The following is a 12,739-nucleotide window of genomic DNA, read 5'->3' as shown; positions in this document are numbered from 1 at the left end:
AAACCTGTCCATGGGTTATCCTTACCAGGCTCAACTACTGTAATGGTGTCTTCACATGTGTCTCTCAGTCAATCAAGCAGCTCCATCTCGTACAGAAATGCTGCTAAAGCTCTCACAAAGATTTAAGGTACACTCACACATGAGTGACATCAAGGTTGAATCCAACAATCTGCAAACTTCCAGAGAGTCCGCTTGGGGTGCAGACTTCAGCAGACGTCACTGTTTTAATTGCACACACCACCTACCTATTTTTTTCCCTTAAAGGTTTTTTTGGGGAGTTTTTCCTTATCCGCTGTGAGGGTCCAAAGGACAGAGGGATGTTGTATGCTGTAAAGCCGTCTGAGGCAGTGATTTGTGATATTGGGCTTTATAAATAAAACTGATTGATTGATTTTTCAAAAGCCAGCTAAAAAAATTAAAGTTATGTTTACGTAAAATAGTCACTGTACCTATTAAAACAATACTTGATTTGTGTAAGACAGAAATAATATTCAACAACATGATGATATATAAATATGTAGAAAAAAAATTAGAGGGGAAATCAAATTGCATTATATTATTGCAGCCTACCCTACAGGTTGCTCAGAGTAATGCCAAATATTTAAGCTAGAAAAGTGGCAGAGCAACAACAAAAGAAGATCTTCTGATCTAACTAATAGGCCAACCCGATTTATTTAATCATAGCTCAGTCCTTATTTCCAAGCATCTCTGTGTTTGAATGTCTACAGTCTACATGTTATACGTTCACTCCTAAAACAACCCTAAGCATGGCATTTATATCTCATTATCTGCACGGACAGATGAGCGGTCATGATAGGACAGTTACAGTGTATGTCATCGTCGCTCGAACGTTTCCTTGGCAACGACTAAAACAGTCTCGAGGGCCGCTTCACGACGCTAGCTGCTAGCGTTAGCATCATAAGCTGTGTTAGCTCGGACCTCCGTGTTCGCTGCTAAATGCTTCGCGTTGACGTGATATTTCAGGCTTGAAGTTCTCAGACGATACGAAAATTATTTACCGAAGAACTGGAAGAGAACAGTGTTCCTGTCAAAAGTTCCCTCTGGGTGTTTTTAAATGTAAACGTACCGTTCGCGGGGCCGAGCAGCGTCATCTCGTCTGCCTCCATTTTGAGACAACGCCACTGTGGCATTTAATGATGCACCGGGTCAAAGGGCACCACGGCACGTGACTAATCAATTTTTTTAAGATGTTATTTGTTTTGTGATTAATTGATCGAAATTATTTATTTTGTAGGGCTATGGTACCAAAACCATCACATTTAACGGTTTTGGAAAATGTAAAATGTACCAATAACATTGTATTTAACATACTTGGAAAATGTACCAGTGACAACATATTTAACGGTATTAGAAAATAGAAAATGTACCAATAACATAATATTTAACGGTATTGGTAAATGTACTTATGACATCATGTTTAACTGTAGAGGAAAATGTACCAATAACATCACATTTAACGGTATTAGAAAACAGAAAATGTACCAATAACATCATATTTAAAAGTATTGGAAAATGTACCAGTGACGACATATTTAACGCTGTTGGAAAATGTACCAATAACATATTTAATGGTAATTGGAAAAAGGAATATGTACAGTCAGGTCCATAATTATTTGGACAATGATACAGTTGTCATCATTTTGGCTCTGTACACCACCACAATGGGTTTTAAATGAAACAATGAATACCTGCTTAAAGTGCAGACTCTCAGCTTTCATTTAAGGCTTTTTTCAAAAATGTACTATGAACTGTGTAGGAATGACAACCATTTCTTCACACAGTCCCCCAACTCTAAGGGCTCATAAGTATTTGGACAAACTAACATAATCATCAGTTAAACAGTCAGTTTTAATACTTGGTTGCAAATCCTTTACAGTCAATGACTGCCTGAAGTGTTGGACACATAGACATCATCAGATGCTGGGTTTCTTCCCTGGTGATGCTCTGCCAGCCCTTTACTGCAGCCGTCTGCACTTCCTGCTCGTGTTTTGGGTGTTTTGCCCTCAGTTTTGACTTCAGCAAGAGAAACGCATGCTCAGTTGAATTCAGGTCAGATGATATGACTTGGCCATTGCAGAACATTCCACTTCTTTGCCTTAAAAATGTCTTTGGTTGCTTTTGCAGTATGCTTCAGGTCATTGTCCAACTGCACTGTGAAGCATCGTCCAATGAGTTTTGAAGCATTTAGTTGAATCTGAGCAGACAATGTAGCCCCAAACACTTCAGCTTTCATCCTGCTGCTCTTGTCAGCAGTCACATCATCAATAAATACAAGAGAACCAGTTCCATTGGCAGCCATGCATGGCCATGACATAACAACATACCTCCACCATGCTTCACTGATGAGGTGGTGTGCTTTGGATCATGAGCAGTTCCTTCCCTTCTTCCTTCTCTTCTCTTCTCTTCTCTTCTCTTCTCATCATTCTGGTAGTTGATCTTTGTTTTATCTGTCCATAGTATGCTGTTCCACAACTGTACAGGCTTTTTAGATGGTTTTTGACAAAGTCTAATCTGGCCTTCCATTTTTAAGGCTAACCAATGGTTTGCATCTTGTGATAAACCCTCTGTATTTATTCTAGTGAAGTCTTGTCTTGCTGACAAGAGCAGCAGGATGAAAGCTGAAGTGTTTGGGGCTACATTATCTGCTCAGATTCAACTAAATGCTTCAAAACTCATTGGACGATGCTTCACAGTGCAGTTGGACAATGACCTGAAGCATACTGCAAAAGCAACCAAAGACATTTTTAAGGCAAAGAAGTGGAATGTTCTGCAATGGCCAAGTCATATCATCTGACCTGAATCCAATTGAGCATGCGTTTCTCTTGCTGAAGCCAAAACTGAGGGCAAAACACCCAAAACACAAGCAGGAAGTGCAGACGGCTGCAGTAAAGGGCTGGCAGAGCATCACCAGGGAAGAAACCCAGCATCTGATGATGCCTATGTGTCCAACACTTCAGGCAGTCATTGACTGTAAAGGATTTGCAACCAAGTATTAAAACTGACTGTTTAATTGATGATTATGTTAGTTTGTCCAAATACTTATGAGCCCTTAGAGTTGGGGGACTGTGTGAAGAAATGGTTGTCATTCCTACACAGTTCATACTACATTTTTGAAAAAAGCCTTAAATGAAAGCTGAGAGTCTGCACTTTAAGCAGGTATTCATTGTTTCATTTAAAACCCATTGTGGTGGTGTAGAGAGCCAAAATGATGACAACTGTATCATTGTCCAAATAATTATGGACCTGACTGTACCAATGACATCATATTTAACTGTATTAGAAAATAGAAAATGTACCAATAAGATCATATTTAAAGGCATTGCAAAATGTACCTATGATGACATCTTTAACACTTTTGGAAAATGTACCAATAGCATCAAATTTAAGGATATTGGAAAATGTACCTGTAACATCATATTTCACAGTACTGAAAAAAGGAATATGTACCAATAACATCACATTTAACAGTATTAGAAAATAGGAAAAAGTAAAAACAACATCATATTTAAAGGTATTGCAAAATGTACCTGTGATGACATCTTTAATGCTATTGGAAAATGTACCAATAACATCATATTTCACAGTACTGAAAAATGGAAAATGTACCAATAACATCAAATTTCACAGTCTTTATTAGCAGGTAAGCTGACATTAGTTTGTAAGCTAGTGTAAATGTAATCGCCAGAGGTAAAACGGTAACTTTAGACTATAAACGAACTACACTAAGGGAGGGAACTGGAATTGCAAAATGCTGACTAATTCCCACATTTTAGGACTCATTCCTGCACCACTGTATTCTGCCTCAGCAGGTCATTCACCCTCATTTAGTTGAATCCATCAGTCCAGAGGCAGTGGCCTCTTGCCTGTCACATAATAATCAGTTTTTACTCAACAGTTTAAAATACATCTCTGATGTGAACCAAGATCCCTGGTCCTCTGAGACAGGTGTACTTACTATTCCCAGGGTCAAAACTAAACATGGAAAAGCAGCATTTTTAAGCACCTGATACCTGGAACAAACTCATAAAACTCTATGTTTGCTCGAACTCTGTTAGTGAATGACAGGCTTTTTAATATGTCTGTTTTCAACTGCTTTTTATTGAATCGTATTCTGACCTATTTATTCATATCTCCCACTGGAGTGTAACTGCACTGTATTTTATTTTTTCCCTTTTTATGTTTTATTCAATTTAAGCCTATGAATTCTTTATAGACGTGTTTTTATGTCGGCTTGTGCCTCTTATACAACTTGTCTTAATGCTTTTTATGTAAAGCACTTTGATTTTCCTGGTTGTTGAAAGGTGCTGTACAAATACATTTGCCTTGCATTGTATTTTACCCGTACTTCGACATGACAGCATTCCCTTCTCCTCTGAAAAGAGAGCCAGGCTGGAGTCATTTCATCATCACACTCTCTGACCTGATCTGTGATTCATTTTTTTTATGGTGCCATGCTTGTCGAGCTCTCACTGGTTCACTGCGTTGTCTACATACAATCTTTTGATGGGAAATATCAAATATGGTGAGGGGAACTCAGGTGGAGCAAAACTGTCCCATTCATTACTTTGACTCACTTTGGAGTAAGAGGAGCAACTGGAGCTTGACAAAGGACAGACTGAGGAATTGACTGCATTTCTGGACTGAGATAAAGGACTCACTCAACCTTTTTTTTTGTCTTCCTGGACAGACACAATTACCTCTGCAGACGTTAGCATCCGGGCAGAGCCTCTCCTCTACCAGTGGTCCTGGACATTGGCTCTCCTCTTCCTCCCTTGAGACTGGAAGACCAGAATCCAGGTCCAAACAAGCCCGGAAACGCCTCTGGATTGAGACCATTTTACTGCCACCGATAACTCCTGCATGGGAGTCGCTGTGCTGCAGGGAGGAGGAGGGCACACAGGGGGAACAGGGAGTCCACTCTGACCACTCACTGAGGATGACTAAAAGAAGATAAGGAAAAAGAGGAGTAACAGGATGATGGGATTATTCAACCATGAGCTCCTACCATTACTTTCTTTACTCAGCTTTCTCACCTTCACACTCTCTCATGTCACACTGCAAAGTTCCGTCATGGCAAAGGCTGCAGGAGAGAAACAGGTCACAATAACAATATGTCAGCAGACAGGCCATGAAAAGTTGCAGCACTGAGGCACAAATAGTCACGGCAGTAGTCCCTAAAAAAGTCCATACTGAAATTTCTTCTGTGTCAGTGCAGAGCTTGGCACTGCAGCAACACAATCAATACACAGTTGCTATCACTTATTTACAAATGTTTCTCAAACTTTCTGTCTTGTAGAAGTTTAAAAATAAAAGAGAAATAAACAGAAAACATCAGGCCCTCTGCCATGGCTTCATATGCTTTTAACAGCCAGGGTCTGACCAGGTACTGCAGCCTATGGTGACCGTGGCTCCCTGAGGGACAGACACAGGTGTGGGTGGCTGTCCTGAAGTGTGGTGCTGCAGGTGGACGCAGCCACACTCCTCTGGAGGAACACAGCTACCGTTCTGCTGCAGCAGACCCTAGAAGGGAAAACACAGAATTAAAAAATATATATATGTTTATAGAGATGTTAGCTGATGCTACGCGAGGCAAATCAGTCTTATTGTAAAACATTTAATGCGATTATGTTGCAGTTACTGGCAGCAATAATCAAACTTTTTCCAATAACAGTGTGTCAAATGTGACAATGTGAAAGGGCTTGCTCATAGTGATGACCCAACAGACGATCTGTAGCTCCCCTCTGTTTTATGGAGCTTTACAGTGAGTTTCAGCTCATTGTTTAGCTCTCCGGCTGCAACTTTACTGTTTTGGTTCAGCCTCACTGCTCTCACAGTGCTGTTTTTGGTCCCAGAAGACAGCTGTTCAGCTCAACTGAACACTCTAAAAACCCACTGTACACTACCCGCTTAGGCCCGGACTGCAGACAGACACAGTCAACAACTAGCTGGTGAACTTAGTGGAGCATTTAGCAGCTAAAGAGGCAGATATTTCCCTCAGGAGTTGGTAGAGACCAAAGAGGGAGCTAGAAGAGAGAGAATATGGTACTGACATTCATCAGAAGGACACACGTTTGCTATGTCAACTCAAAAGGTGGTGATGATATGTCAATGTTGTGGTGTTGTGCCCCCAAGTGGTCAGAAAAACATTACAGCAAGTGAACGACGTGCTGTTAAAGTAATTCATGTTTGTTGAATGAATTATGGTAACTGGCGTGTAACATCACTGGAGATCTGCTTTCTGTTCCATATTTCATTATCTCCCCTTGCTGCTGCTGTATGGGCGTATCATCAGTCTATCAGAGAGGATTTTTGCAATAAATCAAAGCTGGAGGCTCCCAAACTGGGCCAAACAACATCACTAAATTGTCATCACTGTCATCACACACCGAAGTGATGTATTAACAGCAATATGTAGCACAGCATATTTCACGTTCTAAATTCATGTCAGTATATTTTTGCCCTGGATTCACACAGAAACATACACACAAAGTCTAGCAAATTTTATATGCAGATGGCAAAAGGAGCAGTCTGATTATTATTGATCGCTCTCTTTTACATCATGTGTATTCAGATTTAATATAATGTGATATGAAATGTGCACTGCAAGGTGTGTAAGCCACTGCCACACATGAAACACATCACAAATATCAGTTCATTTTGCATCATCATCTAAAACTGTCTGACTCACATTTGCTCTCAATTATTTGCAATTAGTGATGGCCAAACGAAGCTTCATGAAGCGTTTTCTTTATTTTATGAGCCCACTAGATGGCGCTTTTTGTTCAACAGAAGGTTGAAAGCACACTGAATTACCATTCTTTGAGCCTCTCTCTCCATGAGCCATCTAGATGGCCTAGAAAATGAAGAAAATGCTTAATGAAGCTTCATTTGGCCATCACTACTTGCAATCAGGACGGTGCCTTTACCTTTACAGTAAAAGATTAATCTCACCTGCAATGCTAATTGTCAGAAACCACAAAGACAAGGTACAAGGGCGAATGAAAAACTCACCTGTGGGCAGTAGCATCCCGGTGTACACTCTCTGACGCCTAAGCACAGATCTCCACGGCCCTGGAGAGCGCACTGCTTCTCACAAGGCGCCCCACATGCTGAGTACACAAATGGGGCTTCACAATCTATAAATATGAGAAAAAACATAAAGTAGATCACGAACAGTATCAACATGAATAAAATCAATTTCTCACACACACTCAATTATATGCATGCGCTCGAAAAAATGGGTGCTTGATTCCCTGTGTGACCATTTGGAGGCAAAGCTCCATGAAATAAAACATTCAAGTGCATCTTGAGCACAAGAACAATGAGACAAACAGGCCTCTTTAATGCGCTCACATGCATTTTCTTCCATGGTTGTTAACTCACCATCACACTGACTCAGACTGCACGTCCTGCTCTGTGTCTCAACAGGAGTGCACTGTTGCCCCCTAGTGGCTGGAGAGAGAGCTACACGGTAGCGCTGCTGCCTCTGAGACTCACAGGAGCACTGAGACCAAACACTCCACTCCGACATGGGACAGCCTGCGGAGGAAAAACAAATCAACCAATCTGGTGCTGCACACAGGTTTAAACAAACCCGTTAGGTTCTGTGGAGCAGCCTGTACTCATGTGATCCAGAGTCGGGCCTGATGAGTCTACTGCTAAGTTAATCAGATCTATTTATACACCAGTCATTAGGTTATCCTCTTTTACAATCAATAAGACGCCGTGTTACTGGCATCAGCTGCCACGGTGACGTTAAGCAGAGAGAAAAAATTCAATTAGCAGCCATCCTGATCTGACACTAACTGCGACAAATAGCACAATAATATCAAATCATTCATTTTATTAATCAACTGCCCAATTTAGCCGAGGACAGTGATGGAAAATACATCTTATTAATTGGATTATTGAATGGCAAACCAATTAAGTTAACACAATAAATACATATATAGTGAGTGAGCATATACAAGAAAGGATTATGCACCTGTCGTATTAAAGAACATTACATTTATTGTTACTGAGGTAAATGTGAGAATGTACTGCAATCTAATTTTAGTCCAGCCTTAGAATAAACACAACACGATCTTTCTTGCCAACATTTAAATATATTAATAATAATAATGTAAATTTGCTGTCTGCGACACACACTGCTCTTTTTAATGAATGTCTCATTGTATTGCCTCAAGACAAAAAGGCAAACGCACACTAAACAGATGCTTCCAAACATATTATTTATGTACAGTAAGTACAATTATCAGCAGTCTGTTTGCATCAGGTCAATAATGAGCATGTGACCGAGAGGGTCTAAATACAGACTTCACCTGATTCAACCCAGGTGTGGATCAAACCAGGTCGAGCTCATTATTTTCGTCATCATGTACATATTAAATTATTTAGAATATATGAATATTTGAACACAACACTGAGGTGTGTGCGCTGCTTTACAAAGGCATAGGTATAGACAGCAAACGATACAACATTCAATTTACAAATAGAAATCTGTTACTCTAATTATCATGTTTTTTATCCACAGAAATATTTAATATCATCAGTCCACAAACAGGACCTTGTTTCACTGTAGCACAGCACACAATCTGACCACAACCAAAAGCATCCGTCTCCGTACCTGGACAGGGCTGCTTGTAACACAGCTGGGTCTCCTCTCTGTTCCTCTCAGCCTCAACCTCAGCAGGACACGCTGCATCTCCTCCCTCCTCACACACACACACCCTGCGGCGTGACACAGAACCTGCGCCACAGCTCCGGGAACATGGTGACCATGGTGACCAGGGGCAAAGGTCATCTGTAGACAAGTAGGTCAATATGACGAGGGCAACTGTAAGCTGTATTTAATTACTTCACGATCCAGTTTTTGCTGACACCATTCCTCCGAGATTACACACACAGTTTGTTTTGGTATGAATATAGCTGTGGCATTTCTGTACAAACCCAGACATGGAGGAGCGTGACAGTCCCGTGTTTCTCTGTCCGGCCCGCTGCAGTGAGACCCGTTGTTACGTGGAGGCGGGTTGATGCAGGCGCGGGTTTGAACTTGTGTGCCCCGACCACAGGTCACTGAGCAGTCAGACCACACTGACCATGGCGTCCAACCTCCGTCCACTGGAAACACACACAGGAGTTGGCCTTTCGACACTCACTGTATCTTTGAAGGCAACTTAGCAGCATGTCAGTCAACTTTTTAAGAACGAGGCAACAATGTCACACAATGTGAGATTCTCTCCTGTCAAATGGAAATGTGGATATTCTCTTTCAAAAGTTAGCTGGTAATGCAAGCTGAATGTTAAGTCGAACACGTCTGCAACAGTGTCCATGCTCTTCTACCACATTCACCCTGCTTCATCTACTCTTTGTCTTTAAAATAATTGCAGCGACCCACCTCTGCAGTCAATGTCTTGGCAGTAATCTCCCTCTGGGGTGCATGTGCTGGGAGGCAAAACAAATGAGAGTTTGAAACACAAAGCAGAATCCTTAAAATTCTCATTTCCTGTTTGCTGCAAACACTTCATCAGCATGATATACTTTTCCTTCCGTGTTTGTGTGCATCCATCTCACCATTGTTTACACTCCCCCTGCAGCCAGGTGTCCCCCACTCTCAGCTCCTGGTTGTCATGGAGACAGAGAGGTGGGCAGGGTCCTGGGTCGCAGGGTTTATGCTGGACTTCTTCGAACTGGCAGTCTGCGCCTTCGGTCTCTGGGATCAGGGACCTGACACACAACAGAGACACAGTTTATTATTCTTTATGAGGAAATACATTCCTCTGAGAGATACCTTAAATGAATCTTCTCCTCACCTGTATCTGGTTCTCTGGCCCTGCCCACAGGAAACGCTGCACGACGCCCAACTGGACCAGGAGCTCCAAACGCAGGTGGCCTGGCAGCTGTGATTGGTGCAGAGGAGCTGTCCATCGGAGCAGCTGCAGTTGTTACAGTCCACCTGATGCCAACTGCCGGCTGCCCAAATCTGTCCCAGGGAGTCCACGCAGTCACACTGCCACAGCTGCACACACACTCCGTCCTGCTGCAACTGGCCTGGACACACACATTAGTTATTTAAAACATGTACAATGTTAATGAACAGACATACAGGTTGTGTTAGACGCCATTATTCCACTGCAGCAGCTGTTTTAGGGCCTTAGCGACCTCTGAAATACGTGAAATTAAAAACGCTATGTGCACTTTAAAAACGATGGGCTCATTATCCACAAAAACTGTGAAGAATTTTGATGATTAATATGTTTTGGTAGGAAAAAAATCCAATCTGGGGACAGTCAGGATTTTAGAAACACTGAGGTCACGAGTCCAACATCCCAGAAATGCAAACCTTCTTCCAACCTAACAGAATTTTGACAAGAAATTCTTTAAATTACATGTTAGATAGTGTTGTAATTTAGGTGAACTGTCCCTTTACAAGGTTTATTTGAACTGTGGGTTAACAGCACCCAGCCTCATTCAGATACAGCTTGTGCACACACACACACATTATATGGTGCTTATCTTTTGAATACCAGCAGGCACCGAACCTTTAGGGAAGAATCAGTCAGATATGCAGACAAACACACACACACACGCTTATCTGTTAGTAAAATGATAGCAGCTTCAGTGCCTTTAGGGCAGCGACAGCCGGGCTGACATTCGGTGTTGCCCTGGCACTCTATGCCCTGCTGGAGGTCTGCGCAGCGCTGTGGACACTGGTTGGCACACGGCACGAACTCCTGGCCCGCCGGGCAGCCTTTCTCATCTGACAATACACAAACAGAAGGTCATGAATTTTCCCATGATGCTGCAGGCATTTTCCTCGCACAACGTGCCTCACCAAGAATGCTGATCACAGGCTGTGCTGACTTTTTGAACACAAAGACTTACCTAGAAAAACAGCCACGTGCTGAATAAATGAGTAAATTTCTCTCGGCACGGGACGAACTGTCCTCTGGGTCATAGCAATCTAAACTCAATGAGCGTGTGTGTGTGTGTGTGTGTGTGTGTGTGTGTGTGTGTGTGTGTGTGTGTGTGTGTGTGAGTGTGAACATGTTGGGTCTGTCTCACCGCAGGGTTTGGTGTTGCAGGGTTTGACCTGGTTCTTCTCTCCTTGGCACTTCTTCCCTCCGTTCTTGGGCGGAGGACTGGAGCAGGAGCGAGTGCGTATGGAGCGCCCGCCACCACAGCGCTTATCACAGCGGGACCAGGGACTCCAGCGAGACCAGCCTCCGTCCACTACAACATCAATACACAAACAGACATGAACATAAAGCACGGAATCAAAATACACTACATGTGTTTTATCATGTTTTATACTATTCTACAAATCACACAGACTTTATACTAAACAGGAATTCTTTTATTCCATTTTTAAAGCAAGAATTCGGGTCTAATAGGGACGGACACAGCAGTATTACCTAATTTTGAGTGCCAGTCTTATAAAGGATCCAAAATCTAATAGATTGGTTCAGGTATGGATCCTAAAATCCAGGAAATTAGTGAGTATATCTGAACTAACTAGATGCCTGAAATAAGGTCTGTAGTTACTCGTCTGTAGTTAATAGAAACTAAGATATTTTCATGTTTTGTTCTACAACATGAAATACATCAGTGACAACCCCACTCATGATTTTTGAGGCTTTGCAATGTCTTAAAAATGGTGGTTACTAACAAGAGGTTAATTAAGACTGTAGAGGTTGCTGGGAACATTAAACGCCATCACACCGAACACCGTCCTTGCGCCCTCATTCTGGTGGTGACACTGAAGACATGTGATCATTGTGTGATTGCATTTATGCTTCAAAACTCCTAAAAGTGGTGCCATTTGTTGAGATTATCTTGCTGAACAAAAGGTGCAACCTTTTTGTGGAGGGAACTGGGGCAACGCTAATTTCCTGGTTGACCTACATAAAGGTATCACCCCTGCACCACTCTATTTTAAAGTCTTTATTATTTATAGTGTACATGGTGCACTTTCATCAGTAAACGTGTGCTTAATCAAGTTCTGACAAACTGATTACTAATTACCACTAAAACAAGAAACGATGCACAGGGTGTGGGAGAATTTTTAGGGTGAGGGTTCACTAGGGGCCTGCAGCTAATTTCTGCCCAAGTGGCAACCTCCAGGGCCGAGACATGCAGCCAACACAGAAATGTACTTGAAAATCCCAAAACCTACCAGTTATGCTCAAAACAAGATGTACAGTCAAAGACATACATTTGCAGATCGACTCTGACCTGTGCAGGGCTTGATGTTACAGAAGCGATGCTCCAGGTTTCCTCCCAAGATGTCTGCACACCACGAGCCGTTGGTATGGGGACTGAGGAAGGTTCGGATCCTCTGCTGCTGACCCACTCCGCAGGACCGTGAACAGGAGCTCCATTCCCCCCACTCTGTCCACGAGCAGTTCCTCCGTGCACAGTCTGGCCCCACACATACATCGCCTCCATCTGGGGACGTATTGCAGAAGACACAAGACCGCTCGTTATAGTAAATTAATATCTGTGTAGCTTCGTCTAATTATTGTGATGCTTTGGTTTAAGTGCTGCTATCTGATCTTTGTTCTTACAGCTCTTGTTGCAGTTTACTATAATTACAGTAAAACATCTGTTCACTGGATTTACAGTAAAGTTGTAATATCTATTTGTTAAAGTGAAAACTGTAATGCAGTCACATTACATGAGCAATTTATTGAGTTTAAATGTCAGTTTTAGTTATAAT

At 42.1% G+C, this 12,739-nt stretch overlaps 1 protein-coding gene across 1 annotated transcript in view; it reads right to left on the bottom strand.

Moving 5' to 3' along the window:
- The window catches only part of sspo (SCO-spondin), a 103,801-nt gene that overhangs the window by 38,692 nt on the left and 52,370 nt on the right, over window positions 1-12,739 (bottom strand). The window contains exons 90-102 of the mRNA XM_049565646.1: window positions 12,256-12,468; window positions 11,086-11,253; window positions 10,646-10,780; window positions 9,834-10,071; window positions 9,595-9,747; window positions 9,419-9,465; window positions 8,971-9,141; window positions 8,648-8,824; window positions 7,405-7,560; window positions 7,033-7,157; window positions 5,402-5,541; window positions 5,055-5,101; window positions 4,719-4,961 (exon numbers count right to left, since the gene is read on the bottom strand). Coding sequence (XP_049421603.1) covers window positions 4,719-4,961; window positions 5,055-5,101; window positions 5,402-5,541; window positions 7,033-7,157; window positions 7,405-7,560; window positions 8,648-8,824; window positions 8,971-9,141; window positions 9,419-9,465; window positions 9,595-9,747; window positions 9,834-10,071; window positions 10,646-10,780; window positions 11,086-11,253; window positions 12,256-12,468 — 2,013 coding nt within the window. The remainder of the gene's footprint in view (window positions 1-4,718; window positions 4,962-5,054; window positions 5,102-5,401; window positions 5,542-7,032; window positions 7,158-7,404; window positions 7,561-8,647; window positions 8,825-8,970; window positions 9,142-9,418; window positions 9,466-9,594; window positions 9,748-9,833; window positions 10,072-10,645; window positions 10,781-11,085; window positions 11,254-12,255; window positions 12,469-12,739) is intronic.

The sequence above is a fragment of the Epinephelus fuscoguttatus genome, linkage group LG21, assembly GCF_011397635.1.
Source record: "Epinephelus fuscoguttatus linkage group LG21, E.fuscoguttatus.final_Chr_v1".
In the NCBI taxonomy this organism is placed as follows: Eukaryota; Metazoa; Chordata; class Actinopteri; order Perciformes; family Serranidae; genus Epinephelus; species Epinephelus fuscoguttatus.
Note: the sequence above shows the minus strand (reverse complement) of the source record. Positions and strands in the feature narration are given on the sequence as shown.